Here is a 26,336-nt window from a genome sequence, read left to right on the forward strand (position 1 = left end):
TCTTCTCACAGAAGCCATACCTGCAGTCCTCCCCACTACCAAAACTCTGCCACATAAACACAGTACAATTCCATATATGATAACTGAGTCCCAGAGAAAGAATTTAGGCTCTGCAAGAGACACTTTTCCAAAACTCAAAGAATGTTCAACAGATATGAGGAAAACAACATAATGAAAGATACATGGGTAATTCTAATTTTACCTGAAACAGATACTTTTTTTTTTTTGCTCTTTAAAAGTACAAGAGCATAACAATTATTTCAGTTTTGGGTTTTTTTTCCATCTAAAGAAAGTCTTCATCATTTCATTTATTGGATTTTCTGCTGAAGAAGTTGGGCCTTTTTGTCCCCACTTAAATGATGGAGAGCCTGTGCCCTACCTGTGAATTCTCAATCCACCGGGAGAAACTGCCTGCCCCAATTCAAAGTAACACAAAAGTGGCTGGATGCAGTCTCAGATTCAAACACAGCAGGCTGGTGAACTTCCACAAACCTCAGCCTGGGCTGAAACAGTTTTCATCTTTGTACAGAGCACATTCATTTGGACGAAGAGAAGGAGAAAAGTTCTCCTTCCTATATCAAAATTCATAAGATTATTTGCTATGAGGTATTATTTTTGAAGAATTAGGCCTGGAGCTATGAGTAAGAAAAGTCCAAATTGTTCTAATACACCAGAAACATGGGAGCCAGTCTTGAGAATCAGAACAGAAGATGGCAGACAAATACAAATCTCTTCTGGTATGGGCCCTTAGAGTCTTACAGGGCAATAAAGAACACAAATCACTGTATTTAAACAATATATTTGGAGAGTGTGTTTGCTTCCTGGTGTGGCCTATGGTCCACATTGTCCTGCTGCGAAATCACAGCACAGATTAACTGTTAACTGTGATTATTTAAAAGAAACTTTAGAAAAGTTTTGAAATTAAAATAAAGCTACGACCAAACATCCTTTTACCATATTATTTTAGTAAGAGTTCTACTGCTTCTTCCACAGGCGGCACCAGCAATAAATTTATATGGACAGGAGTATATACCAGGAAAGTCTATGTGTCTCATCCTAAGAAAGAACTGAAAACTTCACTAGTTTATTTTGAAGCTATTGCATACTGAAGAATCCAGTTCAACCAAAGTAACTTGAAAATATCTTGGAAAGGTTTCAGATTAGAAATTTTAAAGTAGTTAGCAATCTGTATTTTTTCCAAGTTCAGTCAGCCAAGAAATACAAAATATTAATTGTAATAGATGGAAAAAATTCAAATGCAAAGTCAACTCTAATGACATGTTTCTAATTACTATGCATGAATTTTGTTTTTCTCTGTGACCACCACAGTAAATTAACTTCATTTATATTTCACGGATTAGAAAGAAAAAATCTCCAAAGAAAATACTGAATGTTAACTCTAAAACGCTGCATCATTATCTACCTTAAAAGGAAAACACTGATGAAATTTTATCAATGTACAGAAACCACAGTATGCTGAACACTGTAGTAAAGATATGGCAAATTTACAACTGTAAAATTCCCCCTAATGTCATCAATTACCTCTTCAGCTCATACATACACACTATGCGAGCATTCTAACATTATACTAGAACTGTCCACCTGATAAATCCATGTCTTGTTGTACCTATGTTTGCTTTATTAGTTTTTTAAAAAAAACTGTACCTGCATTCATTTGCAGATTGGTTTTATGAAACTATTTAAATAATTAATTCAAAGTGTCTAAACATCAAAAGCAACATCATTTATAGGATTTATTTAAAAAATTATTTATTAGTTTGAAGGATGGAAAAGTCAGTGCCACACTTGGCAGATATTTTCTCTATATCTAACCTTCCCATCCATGTACACTATTGTTTTGTCACCTAGTTGCTGAGATTCTTTTATGTTGAATTATTATAAGTAAACCTGACAGTACCTTCAGTGGAACTAGAGCTCACCCCATATCTCTTATGGGCAGGATTATAGAAGATGCACATGAAAGACCCCTAATATGGTTGGAGATTCTGGTTAATTTCCTGATCTATTGCTCTTATAAATCCTTACTTTTGATTCCTTCAAACATCACTACCAACTTAAAAAAACTTGAAAATGTGTTCATTAAGGTATTTCAACTGCTTTGATAACTTCCTAAATTTATAAATACCACTTTCAGATCTTTGGCAGTTGACTGACCCAGTCACCAAACAGTTTTTAAAGAATTGACTTTCGTCATTTATCTGCTACCTGCAACAGTTTAGCAAGACCCCTTTCCTACAGAGTGTTTGAGTTATTTTTCCAATATATATATAATTATGAATTTTTGCTATGTGCAAGCACTTTCTCTGGTAGTTATCTGATGCACTCTGTTTCCTAGCTAGGGTTAATGCTCATTGTAAGCCTTTCCAAATGCATGATATACAGTATTGATAAATGTACTTAACTACTAATAATTGTTATATGTTTGCTCTCACTTTCATATGACACTTCTCTTTATTTTAAAAACCAGATTCCAGAAGTGGTTGTTGTACACAACATGTATACAATATTAACAGTTGTACAAAAGAGAAATTTTATTTGCTTAAAATTAGTAATGGTAGGACAGAGATCATGAAAGATTGCTAAAAGTATATTCTGCAGTCTTCAGAAAGCATCTTGACCACTCTGTCTTCATTTCCCTTTCCGCACCCACGTTGCAGGGTCTTTATATGTGTTCATATTCTTGTGCAACATGCAAAGTTTAAAAAAAAGATATTGCAATCATTATGTTAGATCACTGTTGTACTTCCTCCCAGTCATGCAACAGGGAAGCAGTTGTATGGCTGCAGAATTCTAGGTGCACCCAGTTGAAAGCCCTAAGGGCTCTGTCCAAATCCAGAGCTCACTTTCAGCAGATAAGATTTAGTTCCACAGACTTCAAATGTAAGCACAAACACGCAAGCTTTTCTAACTTAAACCCAGCTACTAGAGAGCTTTAACAGCTGAATGCAACATTAACAAGTTGTTCATGTAGAATTCATTGCTATTCAGATACTAAAGAATGTGAGAACTAATTTTATACGGCCATTAACCATAACAGGTAAGTTAAATACAATAATTACAGGTTTTACAGATGGTGACATTGAATATCAACTCAAGTAGCACTCTATTTGAATCTCAAGTATTCATCTTGAAATTTACAGAAATTTTTTTTCAGTTATACTGAAGCTGAGAATTTTTTTTAAATCTAATGCAAGATGATAACTTCTAAGAATGCCAACATACTGCTGCTCTACTTCAAACATTTAACTGCCTTTTTTGCAGGTTCAAATCTATATGCTTCTATTATATTTTAGTAGTTTATGACCAATACATTTCATTATAATTAATTCACACACTAGTATTAGAGGCCCTAATTTTCTATTTCCCTACAAGTCACTTGACAACTTATTGAGTTTAAACATATGCTACAAAAATCTGTGAGATTATATAATTTGCCGTATTTCACAAACAAAACCCATGTCTCAGATTTAAATGTTTGGAATAGTGATTTACATGATTGTCAGTGTACTGCTATCCATTTGAGAACTTGAATATGATTATCTAGTAATAACAACAACAATTTTAAGATATTTTGAACACCAGTTTCTAAAATGTATTTTACTGTGTCTCACCTAAATATCTCTATTTTTCTGTGCCAGGAAACAATTCTAAATTAAAATAATTAAAAATTTAAGCTTCTAAGCACAGGGAGATTTCACAGGTGCCAAAAGTGCTCTTGTTATTACTCTAAAGTAAGTGATTTATGTGAAGCAAAATTTTAGTTCCCTTCATGTCTTCAATTTATTTTCCTATTTTAAGATTTTAAATTTTTGGAAGACCACTTAGCAGTCCAGAAGTCTATCTACAGTATATTTTGTCCAACTGTACATTTACCACATTTTATCCTAACACTGTAGGTTGGGACTTAGAGAGTATATAGATGAATTGTCAAGTATTTGAAGTTGGATGTACACAAGTGTGCACAGAAAGTCACAACTCACCCTAAGCAATTCTCTTAACATTTCAGTTCTGCTCAAACTGAGTTTCTAACTATTTAATTTCTTTTTAGTAACTATTTTACTTAAAAGGCTACAAATAGGACAGAGGTCTCCCTCTGCACAAGGAGCCAAAATAGAGAAGACAGGTACAAGTTGTACCAGAAGAGGTTTAATCTTGATATAAGAAATTTTTTACAGTAAGAACAATCATTCACTGGAACAACCTCCCCAGGGATGTGGAGGTTTTCAGGGTGATTGGACAGGGTGCTAGATAACCTCATCTAGGCTCCCTCTGCCATGAAAGTTTGGACCAGATGATCATTAAAGGTCCCTTCCAGCCTGGGCTGCTCTACGATTCTGTTTTAATATCCCCAGTGAATACTACCTCATGGACCCATCAACGCATTGATTTGAACTAGAAAGGCAATATTTAATGTAATTTAATACCTTTTTATGAACTTATTTAGTTGTATTTGTTATTCAACAGAAGTTCAACAGAGTATCCCATTCTTTACATAGATAAATCCATTTATGTTAGTATGTTATGTAGTATGACTGAGCTAAGCTATGTTTCTGAATCACAGAATCATCTAGGTTGGAAAAGACCTTGAAGATCATCCAGTCCAACCATTAACCTAACACTGACAGTTCCCAGCTATACCATATCCCTAAGTGCTATGTCGACCCTACTCTTAAACACCTCCAGGGATGGGGACTCCGCCACCTCCCTGGGCAGCCCACTCCAACACCTAACAACCTAACTGTAAAGAAATACTTCCTAATAAAACCTTCCCTGGCGCAACTTGAGGCCATTACCTCTTGTCCTATTGCTTGTTACTTGGTTAAAGAGACTCATCCCCAGCTCTCTGCAACCTCCTTTCAGGTAGTTGCAGAGGGCGATGAGGTCTCCCTCCTCTTCTCTAAACAACCCCCAGTTCCCTCAGCTGCTCCTCATATCGAAGTATTGTACTTAAAATGTTCTTTTAATTATTCCTTCAAACTACAGTTACCACAAAAAAGAAATGTATCAGAACTCTGAAAGAAAATGGAAAGACCTGATTGTGGGATATTGTATAAACTATTTTTACAGTATGTTGATATCTTGAGGCCAGTAAGTGTCTGTGAGTAGGCTGCAATATCCCCAAATGAGAGTATGCTCCCTTTTCCTCCTCTTTTAGTTTTTCAAGTAACAAGAAAAATACATGAGTGAGCACACAGCTTTCCTAAAAGTAACAATGCGTCTTTGTAAACAAGCCTTTTACTTATATCTTCTTTATAAAAGGAATGATTCGAAAAATAGTTTCCAGGAAAATCAAGGTTGAATAAGTATAATTTCAGAGAGATGGTAAAATGACGGTATGTCCCTTAGGTCTTGTTCAAAGACAGAATGCAAATTAAAAGACTCTCCCAATAAAAGTCCATAAAAATTATTTACCTCTACATGGGAAGAAACAAAGAAGGCGACTTAAAAGCTCTGAAAAAACTTTTTAATAGTCTGTTTAAGGGGAAGTTTTGGCATGGGAGAAGGCAACAGCTCCATTAGAGAATCAAAAATATAAAGATTGTGAGAACTTCTGTTTGGCATTACTCCCAGAGCACAAAGCCACACACAAATAAATTCCTTACCATAAGCTTTATCCCAACCAGGGGGATTCTTTTCTCTCACTAGGATCTTTCCTGCAAATCTGGGTTTGACAAAATTCAAATGACTTCTTACTTTCATAAATGGTTTAAATTACACCATCAGTTTAAAACAAACAAAAGACTTTGGTTAAATTTATTTATCTTTTATCTGTCACTATGATTAGCAAATTAGATCATTCTCACTGAAAGGTACTATGAAAAACACATACACCATTCTTGCTCTCTCTTTTCTTTCTCTTTTATATTTTTTTCCTTTTCAGTTGGCAGCATCTCTAATATGACTTTCAGTATTAAAAAACTACAATTTTATTTTTGTTGCTGTGAGTTAAGGTAAAATAAAGGAAGGAGATGAAGGGTCCAATATAAGTGGCAGAACAAAGGGAGAGGGAAAACACTGTTATAAATCCAAACGAATTTCAGATGGAAGGAGCAGAAGTAGCTCTTGAATGTGCTTTTGACTTAATTTTTCATTGCATACCTTTATAACTGTTTATGTTTCAGCAATAAGTATGCAGAAAACAGCTTAATTTTTTCCAGAAAATGCTGTCACAAAAGCAATGGAACAATTGCTGCATCTCCCTCTCCTCGTCTTAGAACAAATACACAAAGCAGCAACAATTCTTTCCAAATAATATAGTTCAAGAATACAATAATGAACTAACCATACACCAGTGTACTGGTTTTGGCTGGGATAAACTTAATTTTTTTCATAGTAGCTGGTATGGTGCTAAGCTTTGGATTTGTGATGAAAACTGTTGACAAGATGGGGATGTTTTAGTTACTGCTGAACAGTGCTTGCACAGTGTTAAGGTGTTTTCTGCTTCTCACACCACATAAGCAAGTAGGCTGGGTGTGCACAAGAATTTGAGAGGGGATACAGTCGGGACAGCTGTCCCCAAGAGACCAAAGGGATATTCCATACCATATGATGTCATGCTCAACAATAAAAGCTGGTGGAAGGAGGAAGGGGAAGGACATTTGGAGTTACAGCATTTGTCTTCCCAAGTAACTTATGTGTGACGGCGCCCCGCTTTCCCAGAAATGGCTGAGCACCTGCCTGCTGATGGGAAGTAGAGAATTAATTCCTTATTTTGCTTTGCTTGCACATACAGCTTTTGCTTTACCTATTAAACTGCCTTACCTCAATGCATTAATTTTTTCACTTTTACCCTTCCGGTTCTCTCCCCATCGCGCTAAGGGGGAGTGAACAAGTAGTTGTGTGGGGCTGAGCTGCCTGCTGGGGTTAAACCACGGCATATCCGTGAAATCTTAAACTTGGTTATCAGGCTAATCCCATGAATGCCATTAAAATAAACTCAAACCCCAAGACTCAAGACTGTTAAAGATACTTGCCTCATCTATTTCCAATAAATTATTTTTCATACGAATATCTGTAGAACAAGATTTTTACATCAGTATTCCTTCAGAATATTGATGCAAATCTATTTACCATTTACTTTGGTAATTTCTAAGGGCTCAATTTTAAAAAAAATCTTATTGGATATAAGCAGCTTGTTTTCACTTGCTAGGTCTTTTACAGCTTATTCCCTCCTTTCACTTCTCAATCAGTTGCAGCATGTTAAAAGCTGATTCTTCCTTCAAATTGATCTACAACTCACACCTCTATCACCTTGTCATTTTTTTTTTTGCTACAATCTCTAGACACAGGACAGAACACAATTGTTGCCTACCATGATGACCAATAAAGTCTTATTCTTTTATTTTGATAGTCTGTTATACTTATGAATTTATTTTCTCATCTTACATTGAATCACAGAATATGTAAAGTTGGAAGGGACCCATTAGGATCATCGAGTGCAACTCCATGCTCCTCACAGGTCTACCTAAAACTAAATCATATGACAAAGAGTATCATTCATATGCTCTCTGAACTCTGACAGGCTTGGTGCCATGACCACTTCCCTGGGGAGCCTGTTCCAGTGACTGACCACCCCCTCAGTGAAGAACCTTTTCCTAATGTCCAGTCTGAATGTTAGAGCCAAGACTTGTTGGGTTTTTTTGCTCCAGCAAAGGTGACATGAGAAGTCCTTCTTAACCTGCCTCAATTCTGTCTTGGAATTCACTGCCTCATCCTGTTATGTCAAGCGTACTGTTTGTGGCTACACAGTAGCTCGAATGACAAAATCAATGAAGGTAAAAATTGCATTTCTGAATTCTTTTGGCTTCAACATACAAAACATAACATACTGCTGAAAAAGCAGCACAACATCAGAAGTTTTCAAAATAAAATAACAATAGTTTTCATAACAGTAAAAAATAGAAATTAAAGTGTAAGCTTTTTTGAGTTTATCACACTACCTTCTTCCAGGATGGGTCTCAGCACAACAAATGGGATTTCCTGCAATGGTTCCATGTGTTTGTGTCCAGCACTCATAATCTTTATCTGGGGCAAGCAGACAACAAGTGTGCCAGGCATACTGGCCTGCCCGTGGTACCAGCTTCGTACAGTCCCAGGAATGTCACCTGATACAATAGTACTTGGGGAAGGCAGGCTATCATTCGGAAGGAATACACAACAAGATTGCACTTCAAGCTGAAAAAACAAAGCCAAGAAAGATTTCTCAGAAACAAATTAACATTTTTCCCCCCGATGTAGAGTATTCATCTTGGTACAAAATCTCAAGTTACTCATCTATCATAGTTGATTGAAAATAGTCTTAGCTTTTAGTTGAATTAAGAGGAAAGATAACACAAAATGTTGGAAAATAACATATTCTTGTAATGGGATGTAAAATAATGTATGATTATGGGAGGGTAGGAAAGAAGCGTGATTTTGGTCTCTAAATTTGATCAGAAAGGTGATGCCACATAAACTGAACATACATTTATCTATATTTCAACAGCCTTTCACAAGAAGCTTAATTGAGTCAGAAAATGTTTTCACAAAAAAGCTGAGAAAGCCTTCCTCTTTTTGCAGTTCTTTAGCTTTCATGTTACAATCATGAGCATGTACAAAAAGGTTAACCATTAGATAAACTAGGGAAAATACAAACTTCAGTGAAAAACTGACTTTAAAACAAATGGATAGGTGCACACATATACAAGGACAGAGAAATGAATAAATTTCACAAAGATTATAGAGTTTTTGTCCTGTTTTAATTGCAAATCAGAAGTAGTGCATATGGTTTCATATGAAATAGCGTTTTTTTGTTCTTTATTTTGAAGCAGTGCTGTTACCCTGAAACATTTCTGACCTATCTCCTTATGATCTTCTAGCAACGCTGAGTGAACCCAAACCTCATCATGGCTTGTTAACTCAGAGATGGTGTAAGCTGCAGACTGTTAGTCTTCCTTGGCTCTTACAAGTAATATTCTGCACCTGGATATCAAATAGACCTAACAGCCTGCACATTTGAACACTTTGTTAAGCAAGTACAAGCTATGATTCAGTTAATTTCTTCACACTGTTTGGAAAAGCCTAGTGTACAAAATGTTGGACACAAGATGTTATTTGTAGCTGTGATAAAAGAACATTTGTTTGCTGTAAACTTACGTAACAGTCTTTCAATTTGACATCATTAAAGAGATCACAGCTTAAAACTGACAACCCAGGTTTGTACTCCATACCCTCCCCTGAAGGCTAATAGTCCCTTAAGACCACAATAGTGATTTGCAATAGAGATGGAATTCCTCAGCACCGTAAATACTTTGCCAGCCTAGTGAGAACACAGATATTCATCTTTATTTCAGTATTTTTGTGCCCTTTTGCTTAGACAAACTGACAAGAATTCACTGCAGAAAAATATAAGTAGAATTTTGCAAAAATAAATACATTGTTACATGAAGTCTGTGTTTGTTTCTAGTTTTAGAACTGTTTGATTTGTAAAACGAAGTTAATTACATCTTTGATAAGTAGTTTATTGATCCAAGGTTGCAGAGTGTACTTTATTTATACTGGATGAAAAGCAACAGTGTATTGTTACAGATGTAATAGATTTGGATTTTTTTTTTAACTGGTAAATTAGTCATTGTGTCAATATGCAAAGATTTTTACACTGACACATTAGATCGTGTTATGGTCTATTAGTAATAGGTTGCAGGTCAAGCCATTGTGGGATAATGATAAATAGATGACAAAAGAACTTATGATCAGTATAACTTTTGTTTTATCAGTGCATTTGCTGAGTAAACAGTTTATAACAAATCATCCATTCTTCATATATATATATATCCATGATGATTAACATCAAATGCTGCCTGGATATACAAACCATGTGGTAATAATAATAAAAAAATTCCACCAACTTGGAGAGATATTATACTTCATCACATTACCAGCAGCACGATCTACAGGAGATGTTTTACAAAGTACTCCTGAGAAGAGAGGCTCAATACTCAGTAGAGTTTTTACACTTAATTTACAGTGCAGTACAGCTTTGTACTAAAGACAAATTATTCAGATTATTTTTGTTTTATTTTACTTTGCCCTATCAAGAATATTGAAGTGGAATCACAACAGTTTTACTCCTCCAAATGCCTGAGGGAAATGCGTGTTTACATAGGCAGCTACTTTGCCATTCATTTCCAAACTGAATGGGAGTTGGAGCATAAATTTTGGTGGGGTTTACATGATAGCATCAGGCACTCCATATGTATGTAATATTACAGATCTGCTTACAGATACGGTTTATTTGTGTTTCATTTAAAGTTTTATATGAATAAATGAATTTTGAAAAACGTTACTGCAGGATTTCAAAGGCCAACACAATGAATATATGGCAAGATTCCACATTTTATGGCAAATCATGCAATTATTGTAATTACATAAGAAATTGCCAACTTGGATGCACAAAGATCCAGTAAGTGCAAAATTGAATTTCACCTGTTGAACTTCTCAGAGGCAGATTCAGCTTACATACAATCAACTTCAATGGAATTTGGTACATTTATCTGACAGAATCTGGAGATCTGTCTAATAACAAGTTCCAGTGAAGGAATGGAAGAGTGCACCTAAAATGATGGAATTATATGTTGGACAAAAGTGAGAATGTGCACTACATATTGCTTCACCAATTGGAAAGTGCTTTAAAATATATGTAATCCAAATTCTTAAAATTAAACTACATCAATAGCATATATTAAAGCTATCATATAAATCTTTTTACACTTTTTAAATAACTGTTAAACTGTGTGTCTAAAATTGTGAATTTAATGTAAAATGTGACTGATTTATGTAACTGAATATAAATCTGCAGCAGTAAATCGTGCATTAATGTAAGGATCTGACAATCCAAGGGAAAGAAAATGAAGTAATCTGCCAGTAAGAAGTCCTCAAGCTGGGGGTCAGATCCTGTTCATGGAAACCATCTGGTTGGGACCCTCCAAGCCACACCAAACACAAATGATCTTTTAAAAAAATATCCTATTCATTAATGCTTCGCAGCTGCACTGAGTGTTACTTCATTTTTCCATGGCAACATCCTTTCTGTTTCAAGGATCTTATTTCAGTTTTGGTAGCAACGTGTTCTTTGCCAATACTGAACACATTCATGTGTTAAAGAGAAGGAATTATTACAAATTCTTGAAACAGAATCACCCCCTATTTTCATTCTATTATGTCAAGGTCTATACATGCTAAGTAATGCACACTAACGATAAACCAATGAAGTAAGCAGCATTCTCCCGTCCACTTCTAAAAATTTACACAAAGCGTATTGATCTAAACTTTTACTAATATAAAAGCCTAAAAAAGTGCAATGACTTAAAGACTCTGTTGTCTAAAAAGGAAAATATTAAGTTACTGGACTAGATGGAGTGTTTTAAATTCATGTTTTATAAAAAGAGCATGTTGCTCAATAGAGACAACAGTGAAATACACGCTGCAGAAGAATTAGGTCTTTCTAACTGAGGAGGGTGGGTGGGTGGGAGTGAAACAAAACAGGTGACATGCCGTAATTATCCTGCACAAGTGCAACAAAGAGGGACAGGTTGTACAAAAGTCTTCACAGCCTTTCATGATAGTGATACCATAAGGAGATTCCCTTCCCTATCTCACATCTTATAGCTATATAAACCATTTAGAGGCATTGAAGATGACCCACAAGGTGACACTCACATAAGGGTGTCTCCTGGAAAGTGATATCTCTTCACACTAATCATCATCCATCATATACTCTTGGCAGAGTCATCTCACAATGACTTCCAAAACTGCAAAGAACCACTGTTATACATCTCATGTAGGGGTTCTGGTGCGGTCATTACTATAACACTATACCTCAGCCTCTGACATCCAAATTAGCTCTACTTAATTAGGCCATCTGCAGCTGAGTCAGACACAAACTGTCAGAATTTTAGAAGGCAGGTCAGAAATTCATGTTTTGAAGTTAGACAAAAAGTAAAAATAATATAAATGGAAAGCAGAGTACATGAGTAAGAGAAGTAAGAGCACAGGCTACCTGTACATGACTATAATAGGGATCAGCTGCATTTTCTGTGACTACTTAAAACACAATGTTTTAGCACTACGTGGTATTCCTATTCTTTTCTAAGAAAGCTTGATTTTTAAAAGTTTTTATTTAGTTATGGAAAATTTAATTTTTTGTTAGTTTGTGGTAAGTAACCAACTTAAGAAATCATCCTATCTCATAACTGCTAAATAACTGCTGATAGCTGTAACTGCTAAGTTACAAGTCACAGAATCTCTTCCTGACCCATGAATAAAGACCACTGTTCAAAGAACAGGAACTCTAGTCAATCTCATCCTTACGTTTCTGTTCTTTCAATCAATGTTTCACGTTGACTAACATTTTGTAAAAATTATATGCTTTAAAGAAAATATTATTTTCAATAATTTCAGGAAACAGACTCATTTTTTCAAATAATCTCGGATATTTAAAGGTATGTGGAATATCTGGCTAAGTTTTATATGTAATAATTACACTCTTATTCAGTTGGCATTCATTGCAACATTACTCATTAATTCATTTGCTTTTAATACAGATCCTTCATTGTTCTCACTGGAATTCAGCATTAACAACCAATTAAAAATAATTGTGTTTATATTACTATGAAGAACACATGAAAAGTGAGTATTACCCTCCTACACAGCGTAACTGCCAAAAAGACTTCAAGGTTGCATATAAAAATCTTACAACAACTAAATAATAAAAACAACTTTTTATAGTTAAGTATGAAAGTCTTTTCACTTAAATACTAATAGCTTACCACAACTCCAATGCACAAAATCTTCATGCAATATTCTATCATGAGCAAGCCAGGGCTAGGGCTAAGCAAGTACCAGCTTTGGATCCAAAATAAACTTTCCAGTTACTTTGGTTCCAAACACATTTACTTACTCAAACTTCCACTAAAAGAATAATCCTTTGATGATTTTAAGTTATGAAGTACTGTTTTATCTGATGACAACTACAGACTTTTCTGTTCTACAATCATGTTAATAAAAGATCCAGGAACATGAAAACAGCTTTAGAAAAAAACCTTAGAGTCTAAGTGCTCCAGCACTTAACCAAAATATTCTAGAAATGTGCCTTGTTCATGCCAAATGATAATAAAATACAGAAAATCTGTATGAATTTAACATATAAATATATTTATGTGTTTAATAAAATGCATAGTATATTATGTTTAATAAAATAAATGTATCATACTGTACTTGAATTGAAAAACAAACAGAGTCATAACCTTCATCATCTTATCCTCTATACACTGCCTTGCACAAACTTCAGCTTTTCCATTTAGGCTGGTATTGAAGGAAAAAAGCTACATATATACATTTGTGTCTTGAAAAATATATTTAAATAAAATACACATAGGGATTACTAGCAATAATAAAATGAAAAATGAGCATATCTATAAATCCTTCATATTTAACTAAGGACTACTGTATATTTATTTGGAAGCACATTCTTGGGACTTCTCCTGTGGTGTTTCCTTGGAGTCTGTTGAAACTTTTCACTGGTATCATGTAATGTCCTTCTGGCAAGATATTAGCATATACTTTACCAAATATGATCAAACCATAAGGATAAAACATATCAAAACTGTGTAAGCTGTTGTATGAATTCATAGGGCCATTTAATTTCAACATAGATAAAAACTAAAAATATAAATTCATACTCAAAATGACAAAAATTGAAAGCACGAGTACCTTACTGAAAAACCCTGTAAGTAGTAAATAAATCTAGAAAGAGCATCTAATACAAAAAAAATCTCTGCCAGTATTAGCTCTAATCCATGAGCGTATTACATTAGAGCAGCGATATATTTACAAATTACTCTCTGAGAAAACATGTGCCTATCACTGTCATCAGATTTTATCTCCATAAAAAACCCACTAGTTTGAACACAACCTTTTTTTTCTATTTGGTAACAAATAGAAAAACTTCCTTTTTAGTTGGTCAGTATCTTACCCATTCTTTGAAACAAATTCACTTTGCTGGTTGTTCACGTAACAAAGCGTACCTTGAAAAATGTAAGAGCAGACTATATTCATCCCAATTCAATTTTCCCCGTTTGTAAAGGATCCAGTTCTTCATCATCCTCAGTATTATATTATTATTTTTATTATGACTCAAACTATAAGCATCACTTACATAGGGAGTGTCATCGTGCTAGGTACCACCCAGACGCATAAAAAAATATACTGCTTCCTTCAAAGACCTTATAAATTATCTCTCTTGAGTTCCCTTATCTAGCCATTTTAATCTCTAGTGGTGACGCCATTAAGAAAGAAAGGAAAACAAGCAAAATACCCACGAAATTATGATGAAAGAGCTGGCTGAAAACTAAATGGAGTTAATAGAAAGCATCTCTTCAACTTGAGCGTGTTCTGCAATCAAGTCACAAGCCTGAAGTTCTTGCTCAGGCGGAACTTAAACTTTCAGCCTTTCTAATATTTTGAACCGACACTACTTTCTGCATGAAAGAGGAGTAAGACAGACACAGGTTTCAGGATAAGCCTGTTATAAATAAATACATTTCTTGGTAGGAAGAAGAACAGGCATTCAATGAATAATTTCCATCAGAAACAGGGGTGTGTGTATTTTTTTTAATTATATTTTAACACAAAACCAGTTTTGCTACTGTATGCTGGTGTACCATAAAATACCAATCTCATAGAATGTACTATTCAGAAGGCACAGACTATACTTTTAAGTTAGGGTAATTTCTAAGCAGGCACTTGATATATACTTGGAAGAACGGAGTCCTAATTCTAGCATTTCTAAGCCATCTAGTACTTGATCAATCTTAACACCGGACTTCCAACATGGCCTTTTTTGTGAATAGCATGCATATATACTGCTACATGAAAACTCTGCTTTTAATGATGAGCGATCAAAGTCTAGAGCAGTATAGGATGAAATTGTTTAACCCACGTGGTCATCTACTTGTCCTTTATGAAAAGGTAGACAAGTAAGCAGTTGAGCCATCACTGTATAACATCATATTGTATCATACGCCCCAAGAAAGTATTTATCATACACACTTTCCTCTAATATTTTAAAAAAGGAAGGTATTCTGCAAATCTAACTATGGATAAAAAAAGCATATAGCTATGTTTATAATACAGAAAAGTGCGACAAGCAGTTTTTCTTCATATAATTTTTTTAAGGGTCTTCCCCTTAGATATAAAAAAGTGCTTCAAAAACTAATATTCTAAAACCAAAGCATTCTTTGCTTAATTTACCAAAAATCTATATTTTATTTTTCATTCTCTAAGACTTTGAAACTACTGAAATAAGACAATAAAACTTGGGAGCTCCTTTAAAAACCCTCTAATAAAAAGCACTAGGATGCATAAAAAGTATCATAAAGTTTGGAAAGACATAGGTTTTTTCACTTCCTTTTCATCTTACCTGAAGTGTAAGGCGCTTAACTGCATTCCACACTATTCCAATAAATTCCTTCATTCTTTCTTCAGGACTTCTGCAGCTTTCAGATGAGTTCAGCATGGTTTTCACAGGAAGTGACAAGGGACGAGATTCTAATGCAAATAACAAAACTCAGTTTGACAAAGAATATATAACTAAACAACATACTTACTGGTAGCAAATAAAAAGATTACTAGTTTTAAATTCTAAAAGAGATTTTCTCTCACTATGTACATAATAATAGTGTGTCTATTATTAGTTTTAAACTTGGCAATACAACTGTATCAGTTAAGCCTAGTGAGAAATGCAATGAAATGAAATGTTTAAACTTTTTAAAATGTAAACTGTTCAGAAAATATTACGAAGAATGTTTGACCTAAGCAAATTAAGACAGTTTTCAAAGTGTGATAACCTATTTGGTGATGGAATAGCAATCTAAAAGGTTTTCATATACATTGCTGCCAGTGTAATCTAAAAAAGATTTTAGTTTTCTAAACTCATTGTAAGAAATGAAAGACAGCCCATATTAAATTACAGCCTTTCATTTGTTCTCTTTTAAAAATGCACTTAAAAAACCTTGAGTATGCTTCCAAAAAAAAGGCATGAAAATTAAGCCATTTTCTTACTTTTTCAAGCTTAAAGATAAAAGTATGAAATATTTCAGCATAATTTAATGTTTTCGAGTAAAAAGAGAATTTTTCTTATATTGATAGTCACATGAATATGAAAAGATTTTAGATAACAGAAGCATTTAATTGAGTATGAGCATAGTAGAACTTCAAAAGAGGACTAGTGAGGAGATCAAGTAACAACTACAAATTCATTAAAGACTGTATGAGTGGTACATAGTTCTTCCTGTCATCTCTTACAGATATCTTCTTTCTTATGTTTTGGGATACTCCCCAAATTATTGGCAGCTTCCTTAACATTTCTAGTTTTGACCTACATGTTGTTGAGCTGACAAAACTGCAGGAATAAATTATTAAGTCTTCATGACTTCATTTTCAACTAAATTGACATCAGCACAAGTGTGACAATTTATGTCTCCCAATTATACAGCTAGAAGAAATCTGTGGCATACAAACTACAGAAAAATCTTAAAACAAAATTATGCTATCAACTGAACTCAGGTGAGCGAAAGTATATGTGGGTCTTCAGTCAGTTTTGATCATGCAAGGAAACATGCAAAGATTTAAAAATGAAACATCTGAGAAATTAATTTCTGCCAAGAGTGTGCAATGTTAGTGCCACTTGAGGAATTAAATTTGTGATGTTTTTCCCATCAAGGCTAGGAAAGACCAGAGTTAATTAATATTCTAGACAAAATCCTTCAACAAATAGTATTTTTAATGATCTGAAAAGAAAGAGAAGCATTAACTTTATTAAACTGATGGGGAATCAAAAGATTGAAAAAGAGAAGTGGTCAAAAAACGGTGAAAGAGAATTTTTATGGCTTCAATACAATTAGTCCTCTCAGATATTCCTGGCTCCAATTATGGATCCATTAGAATGATAAAGAATGAAAATTGGATCACGAGAACGTAAAAAGCATGACATTTCAGGATTGTTTGTTGTCAGCTGTGCTGGAGAGACAAACAAGTAAACTGTTCACATGGACAAGCAGCGTGGAGTAGCTATTTCATAATATTTTCTCATGTGGACACTTTTATGCCATGCAGTGAGTATTACATCCATATTATGAATAGATTAAAACAAACACATTCAGTGAGGAATAGCTGTTCTGCTTTAACTTCTTACGCTACCTCAGTTCACACCATCTTCCCTGTGTAGTCAGGCCCTACACTACACATATTACAAAGTAAGAATTAGGAACAGCTTGAGTATCAAGAAATATTTAAATAGCAGCATTACTGGAGCATAGAACTCCAAAATACAAGTGTCGGTAAGGGTGAGAACAGTATACAAAGTCACTGTGAGACTCTGGAAATCTCACTGGCAGGAATGCTTCAGGTCAGGATGAACAGATATATTCCACAACACAATCAGCAGGAAATATCAACATCCTATGCCACTGAACAAGTGCATTCCTCATGAGTGGGATCTAAAACTAGGCTTTGTTCCAGTCTCCTATGTTTTGTTCACTGGAAGACACACACTCTGCTAATTCTCTCTCAATTAGAGGAATCAACTTTTTAATGCTAGAAACAACTATCTGTGAATTAAAAATAAAATTAGCTGGCCAAAGCACCACTTGTTTCTCTCCATATATGTGCAATTCAAACCTGCAAAGCTGATTTAAATTTCAGGACTATCCATGATAGACAACAGCTTCACTGTAACACCCCATACTCAACCAAAATACAAAAAAAAAAAAAAAAAAAAAAAAGCCTTGAAACCCAACAAACAGCTAAGGAACCATTCAACCAGAAATCGTGGAAAATAGGGAAGTAATAAGAAGTGTTTCAGAGTGGAAAGAAGAAACAAGCACAGAAGAAACTCCTGAAAAGAAAATAAGAAAGAAGTCCTCTGTTCATTTTTTTCCTGTACTGGTAAGTCCCAGAGTTTTGTCTGAACGGATGCAGGGACAGAACAGCGTCTTAATTCCCCGTCAGGCAAGGCCATCAGTAGATGACAGTTACTAAGAGACTGTAGCAGTCTGATGTGGCTATCATGTGTGTTTGGCTTAGTCCTCTACAGTAGACATGTAGACTGGATCAGCTCCATCTCTCTTGGTATGAAAGTTAATCTCCTAAAATAATTATGCTGCTCAGCTACTACTGAACTGAAAACCTAGGAACATTTCCTGGCACTGTAATCAGCCTTGTGTTGAAGCCAGGAGCCAGTAAGCAATAGCTAGGCAGAAAATACGATTTGTATGGAACACTTACAAGCTGATGAAGAAAAAAAAGAAACAAACAGAGGGGAGGCTGCTTCAGGTTGTACAATGTGAATATTGAAGAAAACCAGTGTAAAGGAACATAAAATGTTCCTACTCCCATCTTCCAGTCCCATATTGTGCAATTGTTATTTTTGTACCACAATGATTTCAATCAACTATCAATCACTCAGAAGCCACCACACTCACCATCAATTTCAGAACACACACTGGTAATGAACAGACTTTTTACGAAGGACCGATCAGATCAATCAGGATTGAGCTACCAGAAGCAGCAGTTTTCATAATTAATTTCACAATTTACAGCTAAAGAACAGAGGGAGCTCCAAGTGGCAATCCTGCAAAATTAATCCTAAATGTACTCTCTTTGTAGGAGGTGACACTAAGCAAGACTTATAGGTATAAATCCTAGATAGAGGCATCTGTCTTAAATAGACATATGTCTCCTTTGTGCTTTTCAGCCTACTGGGAACTGGTTGCTTTGGAAGTCTAATCCAGAAAATACTTAGAAGTTTTAAAAATAAAAAGATCTTTGGGGAAAATGGTGCTATTCTGTGCTATTAATATTCAGTGACCTAAGGAACATGAAAGGGAAAATAAAACTTTTGCAGTATGAAGATTTGGGGCAAATGGACATTTCCTCAAATAAGTCAAAGCAGAAAAGACCACAGATCAGAGATTTCCCGCTACTGGGTCGAGGGCTACTGATAAACTGTACTCACCACTGGCCTCATGCTTTCCATTCCTCCTCTCTCCTTACAGCTAACAACTGAACTAAAGTGAAGTAAACTACAATGCTAATTCCTTGTTCCTAATTTGTATGTTGTACAGATCTATCATATCTCATCCCTCTGGCGCAAGATGACTCATTTCTCCTGGGCTACTATGAGCCTCAGATACCTCAGGCATAAAGAGGGCAGCAGCTTCTTCTTGGAAAAGGTCATCCTGCTGCAAGCAAACCTGTAATGTCAGTGATCTCCAAAAGCTCAGAGAGCTCCTACTGAAAGACAAGGTTCACAGACAGACACCCATGCAGCAATCTGCAGGATAGATAGTCTCTTTACCATCCCATCGTATGACCATACTCAAAATGCATCTGTCATATGACCTCAACAAGCTGGGCAAGCTTTCCCTCTCACATCACATCATTAGTCATATAACTTCTCACACATCAGAACTGAGTTAAGCTGAGAAAAATCCTACTGCAAACTAATCATAGTTACTAAGAGGCCATGACAGCAAAACACATGAACATTAATAGTATTTAAAAGAAGAAAGAAATCAGAGGAAAGCATTCTGTTATTACGTGGCTCTTTCTGGAAAGATTTTTCCTCTGATAAAATTAGAAGTAGTCTCCATAGTGTCAAAGAACTCACTGGGATTTCTTAATATCTACTCACATTTTCATGCATTAGACATGGCTTTTTATCAGAAATACAAACAAAAATACCAAGGTGTTTGTGACAAATGCAAGTCATTAAGGAATTGATCAAGGGGTCTAAGGGATTAGAAATGAGATTAAAATGCAGTGGAGGAGAAAATTCAAACTTCAAACAACTCTGAAAAAAATCTAAATGGCCTACAGATTTTTTTGGTAGAAGATTAATTGGTTTCTTCATATGCAAAACAAAACAAAAACTAGCCCACCCCCAACCCACCACCTACTTAAAACTTACTTGCTCTTTTCTGTAAATCAGCGGGTTTTGGTTTCTATAAATAATATTGTGCAAAAGTAAAAATTCAGCGAAACTTGTTATATAAAAGCTTGTTTGTCCTTAGGTTTACATTCCAATTTTCCTCATAAGTCTACATATTTTTATATTTGCAACACAACAGAACTAAATATATATGTCTATATATAGAGAGATATCAAGACATTACAAGTTATTCACTTTTGTGTGTATATGTATGACAGCCAAAGAAATAAATTCTGCTCTCAATAGAATGCATTTCCAATTAATTTTGTTCCATGATATAATATTAAAACACAAGAAATTGCAAAATTTCCTATCTTAAAGTACTACTTTTTCCCACAATCCAATTTAAAAATAAAATGTTAATCTAAATAGTAGACTCACTGAAACCATTAGATGAAGCTCAAAGCTATATTTACCAGTATTTTCTGAACCACCCGTATCCATCAGAAGTGTTTCAGAAATATTCACATTTTTGCGGTATCCTAAGAGAAATTACTCCCTATACTCCCATACCTGGATGACTGATATTTTAATTACTCATGTAACTGCGATTTTATTTTCTAAGGATAGACTATGATGACCTATATGTAAAAAAGTTTGCACTCTTCACCAGGATGCTTGAGAATAAAAGCAGTGCTTAACTAAAATAACAGCAGGAAGTCCTTCTAAGCTTATAAAAACATGCAATATGCTTGCCCACTTACTGAACAGTCTTTGCATAAATAATTTTGTTATTGTGCTTTGAGCGTTTTGCATTCTACTTTACTAATGGTGCAGATTATACATTGATTTTATCAATCAAGATGATAATTGAGCCACACAGTCCCTGACAACTAGCCAGAGCAAATCCTTTATACCCAGGGAAATGGCAGCACAGAAGTGTAGCATGGCGTAGTGACTAAATTAGAACCGTTATTCAATTAGCAGCAGAATAAGTGTTAAAATACAGAGGCTTTTGACTTTTTACCCAACGTGCCTTCCTCTAGAGTAAACATATGTCAGTAAACAATGACAAATGTGATATTAACATGGTTGTGCAAGCAGAAAGGATCTTTCTGTGTGAAAGTGGGGGCTGACTAGGGAATGGTTATGGTCTGCATTTTCTTCCACCAAATTCTTAATGATTGGTGCACTGTTTCTAGCAAAAAAATACCTATTTAGTTCTGGGAACAAAAATAAAAAAGGACTGACACTTTCATACAAATCAGTAACAGCCCTTAACAGGCAAAACTGCGCTACTATATTAGTAATTACAAAAATGTGTTATAAGTATGCTCATATCTAAAGTCCATGCCTGAATTTATCTTAATATCGCTTATCATTCCAAATAATTCCAAATAAATGTTATACTATGAAACAAGAATTTCAGCCTTTGGATTTGCAAGAACTTTTCTGATAAATGCAGGAGCAATTCTACCTACTTCCTGCCTTTTTAAAAATACACTGAAAGTTCTTAGTCTTTTAAATATAATCTAAAAATAAACACCCATTCTTTCTCTCTCAACTTTGAATTTCTCCATACAGAAAGCATGTTTGATATACTACATTCGCTTTGTGTTATTAATGTTTTTGAAATCTACACACCAAACTCAAGAAATCATGCCATCTTAACACAAAAGTCAAACATTTTACTAGCTATGAAAACTCACAATAATTAATTCTCAATATAGGTATATGATTGTCCAGCCATTTCGAAGTTACTATAAATCAGCTGTGAATGGAGACCTTCCTTTCAAATAATCCTTCCAAGAACTAAACTCTATTTACAAAACCAAAAGAATTCTAGTATTTTCAGGCACCCTAGGTAAATGTGCATCAGATTTAAATTCCCCTAGTTTACTTTGTCTATTCAGCATCTCTTTAATTTCATTCACCTTCCCAAATAAATCATCAGTCATACATTTCATAGCAGGCATGAATAAACGATAATCATTCAGTTCATTGAGCAGAAATAGTGACCTACTAATTCAAACACTTCAGATAATCCATTGATTTCTCACCAGCCAGACTTCTCTCACATTTGCCAGTATTTTGCATTCCAACAGCTCATTTTAGAAGGAATCTAGTTTAGCATTCTAGTTGTACTTTAGGGGGGGGGGGGGAAAATCAGTAACTGCATCCAGTTTTGCTACGTACAGGTCATATTCTGCCACAATGTACTCAATAGAAAGTTTATTAACTTAAAATGAAACTTCAAATAAAAATACTAACACAGCATCAGTTGGTCTAAATAAAATAGAGATATGTCTACACTTAAAGCTTCCACTTTCCTCCACTTTCATGGCGAAGTATTTAATAGTGGTTCAAAAACATCTTGTGTATACTTTGAAGGAATTTTAAGAATTGCTTGAGTAAAGCTTTCAAAATCGAATTACTAACACTTCCCATAACAACCAAGAAGTTCCAGTTACAGTAAGTATCTAACAACCAACTTATAAGCGCATTATTATATCTACACTATCAAATGTTTGGAAGTGATTGAAAGAAAAGGTGGGGATCTTTCTTTGCCAGGTTTCCTATGGAAATAAGGCTTATGCAATCCTATACTCTATGCATACGCATGCAACTAATTTGTTTGTCCTCTAATCCTTTTGCATTTGCTGGTCAATATAAATAAAATTTGACACTTTGGTTTTAATCACTATTCAATAGTTTGCACAGGACAGCTTTCAAAGACTACCCTATCCATCTACTACAGCCCACAATATCTTCTTATATAGGTATGTTATATATATATTACATATTTATACACACACACACTAATCATTTTGTCACTACGCAGACATAAGAGCTATACTTCTATGCATAGCTACGGGTCTGCAAATCACTATACATTGAACAGGGAACTGCTGAATTGCTGGAAATGGGAGAAGTGTGTGGATAGAGGAACTGAGGTAAATACTTATTACTTTTTCTAATATTTCTTTATCACCTTGCTTGTTCACAGCCACATTATACAAAATTTAAACCATATATTCTATTACCTCATTCTATTTTTGAAGCCTCTGTCATTAAGGAGATTTATATCTAACTACAATTTGAGACTTAAGAACAGAAACCTTGGATTTTCACAGACAGATACCATATAAATAGTAGTTTTGCTTTTTTCCCATGCTTCATTTTTGGCAAGGTCTCAGCAGCCATTAACTAATAAACTGAATTCAAGATAGTGTTTTAAATCATTTTACAGCTGTGATTACAAACTGCTTTCATTTAATACATAGGGTTGGTTTCTAGCGGTTCTCAAGGGAGGGACTGCTGAGATCATGCTAGACTTGAAAAGGATAAAATCAAAATCACCACCTGAATAGCATGATTTTAAGATACAATTCTCTTTTGATCTGCAAAGACTATGCATATGTGCTTGATAACAGTGTAGGAGTCTCAGTTTTATCAATGTAGGAATCTCAGTTTTCTGACAACTTAAGGCATCTGTACCTAGAGCCTTGATGATTAAGAAACACCAGGCTTACAAGGATCGTTGCCCCTTTTACCTAGAATGCTTCTGTAGCATAGGTAGCATTATATGTCCTAGACCTATAGCCAGTGTGGTATTGCTGGTTTAAAAAGGCGAGACAAACAATCACAGAATCACAGAATCGTCTAGGTTGGAAAAGACCTTGAAGAACATCCAGTCCAACCATTAACCTAACACTGACCGTTCTCAACTACACCATATCCCTAAGCGCTATGTCAACCCAACTCTTAAACACCTCCAGGGATGGGGACTCCACCACCTCCCTGGGCAGCCCATTCCAACGCCTAACAACCTGTTCTGTAAAGAAATGCTTCCTAATATCTAGTCTAAACCTTCCTTGGCACAACTTGAGGCCATTACCTCTTGTCCTATCTCCTGTTACTTGGTTAAAGAGGCTCATCCCCAGCTCTCTGCAACCTCCTTTCAGGTAGTTGTAGAGGGCGATGAGGTCTCCCCTCAGCCTCCTCTTCTCCAGACTAAACACCCCCAGTTCCCTCAGCCGCTCCTCGTACGACATGTGCTCCAGACCCTTCACCAGCTTCGTTGCCCTTCTCTGGACACGCTCGAGTAATTCAATGTCCTTTTTGTAGTGAGGGGCCCAAAACTGAACACAGGAATCAAGGTGCGGCCTTACCAGTGCCAAGTACAGGGGTAAGATCACTTCCCTGTCCCTGCTGGCCACGCTGTTTCTGATACAAGCCAGGACGCCATTGGCTTCTTGGCCACCTGGGCACACTGCTGGCTCATGTTCAGCCGGCTGTCAATCAACACCCCCAGGTCTCTCTCTGATTGGCAGCTCTCCAGCCACTCCTCCCCAAGCCTGTCCCAATGAAAGAAACTCAGACAGAAAGTAGGTGAAATTAAAAGAAAGGAAACAAAGTGAAAAACTGTGGGAGCAAGGGACCCAGAAAAACTAGAAAGGAGAAGAATCACAGGCACTCTATTTTCAGGTTAATGAACTAGTCACTCATTCACCATATTCCAGCACATTATGTACCTGTAAAAAAACCAATTTTGAAAGAAAGGATCTACTGAAACTTCTCTAAGAATGAGATCTCACCTTTCACACTTACACCCATGCAACCTTTTCTAACCACTGTAACTGGTTGCTTTGTAATCAAAGCGGAGACTTTTTTTGGTGACATGGTATACATATTTGGTTTTTACTGTCCCCTGAATCTTCCAGTGCAAAGTCAATTCTGATGAACAGCTGAACTCTACAGGAAAAATTCCTAACATCGCATGAAGTTTCAGGACGCTATTCAGAGAACAAGCCTGCATGGCACTGCAGTGTGACATGGCTCTTCTTTCTTTAATTAAGGGAAATCTGTTTGGTCTGCTGAAGTAGACAGGTAGCATTCTTTTAAATAATATCATTAGTATGCAAGGCTTTTGCTCTTTGGCATTCATTTTATATTTTTATTCCCCATTTTTGCATATATATCTCAAATACTTCAAGTATATTATACCTGGCATTTTATCTCCAGAGTACAACAAACAGGTAGACATTTTAAAACACTGGCTAGCCTTCAAATCAGCAGTGTCAGGCACACTACATCTTAAAAATTAACAAAATAGACACTCTGCTATATGTATGTAGCTTCACTTAAAAAAAAAGTAACATTTTTCAACAAATTTTTAACAGCTGAGAATTAATAAAACCAAATTTAGTAATCTCTTCTTTAGAAGACTGCTTCTAATTCAAAAAAAGAAAATGCTTAGCCAATGTTAACTCTTGAGAGAATTAGTACTATCACCCTTCACTTATTGGTATCAAACTCTATATCACAACATTGTTTTATAGAGAAGCCAAATATCTGCTTAATCACAAAAAAACCCCAGCATTTAGGCTAAACTTATTTGATAAACTGAATGAGTAAAGCAGTAGCTAACATAAAAGAAACCTAAAAATTAAATTTTCATTTTTGCAATGTGTGTTGTACTAAGTAATTTAAAACACATCTTGATATTGACTTCAAATTTAAAAGTGGAAGAAGTTGAGATGCGCAGAAATCCTTCTTTTGCTTTCAGGACATTATTTATAATTTATCATTTTGTTTTATCATTTCTGCGCTCACACACATAAAACCCTAACCAAAACCAAAACTGACATTCATGGCATTTCTCCCTCTTTTCTTTTAGAAGACTCTCCTGGTGTGATCATTACTGCAGAAAAGATAATATTCAAGGTGAAGAATAACAAAGGCTGAAGATCAAAACTGGCTACCGAGATGAGCAGGTACCAGACTGGGATACTCATTTTAAAAAAACTCAAGTACAAAGCTACTTCTGCAAACTACATGCATACTTTTATAAACCGGTAATTAACACAAACTAATCTAGCATCTGTTCACATAAATAGTTGGTTTTGAATGTGAAATATTCAAAATTACATAAGTTTCTCTAGTGAATTACACCTTTATGCTTTGTTCACAGGTACACGTAGAATTAACCTCCAGAAGAAAAAAATCATATCATTTATGATGTTGATATAGCAGAACAGATGATAAATATAGTTAAAACAAGAATATACTTAGTACAGTCATTTCGTTACAGGCAAAAATACAGGTGATTCATAAATGAAAGGTAAAAGGACAAATGGTAAAAATAAAGTATATTCATAAATGAAATAAAGAAGTCTTTGAAATGAACCTAATATTTTACTACCAATGATAACGCGGCAACCCACATAATAGTCAGCAAACAGATTTTCTGGTTTTAGTCCTTTCTAATCTCAAAATAACAATTAACCCTACCACTAATGAACAAGACTGTAATCTCAGTTTCAAGCAGACAACATCTTGAAGTACT

General features: G+C 35.1%; 1 protein-coding gene across 11 annotated transcripts in view; it reads right to left on the bottom strand.

Moving 5' to 3' along the window:
- Positions 1-26,336, bottom strand: part of VPS13B (vacuolar protein sorting 13 homolog B) — a 491,427-nt gene that overhangs the window by 231,866 nt on the left and 233,225 nt on the right. For all 11 annotated transcript variants that reach the window (XM_074815029.1, XM_074815038.1, XM_074815049.1 and 8 more), the window contains 2 exons: positions 15,479-15,606; positions 7,962-8,196 (listed from right to left, as the gene is read on the bottom strand). In XM_074815029.1, coding sequence (XP_074671130.1) covers positions 7,962-8,196; positions 15,479-15,606 — 363 coding nt within the window. The remainder of the gene's footprint in view (positions 1-7,961; positions 8,197-15,478; positions 15,607-26,336) is intronic.

Source organism: Strix aluco, chromosome 1 (assembly GCF_031877795.1).
Source record: "Strix aluco isolate bStrAlu1 chromosome 1, bStrAlu1.hap1, whole genome shotgun sequence".
NCBI classification, from domain to species: Eukaryota; Metazoa; Chordata; class Aves; order Strigiformes; family Strigidae; genus Strix; species Strix aluco.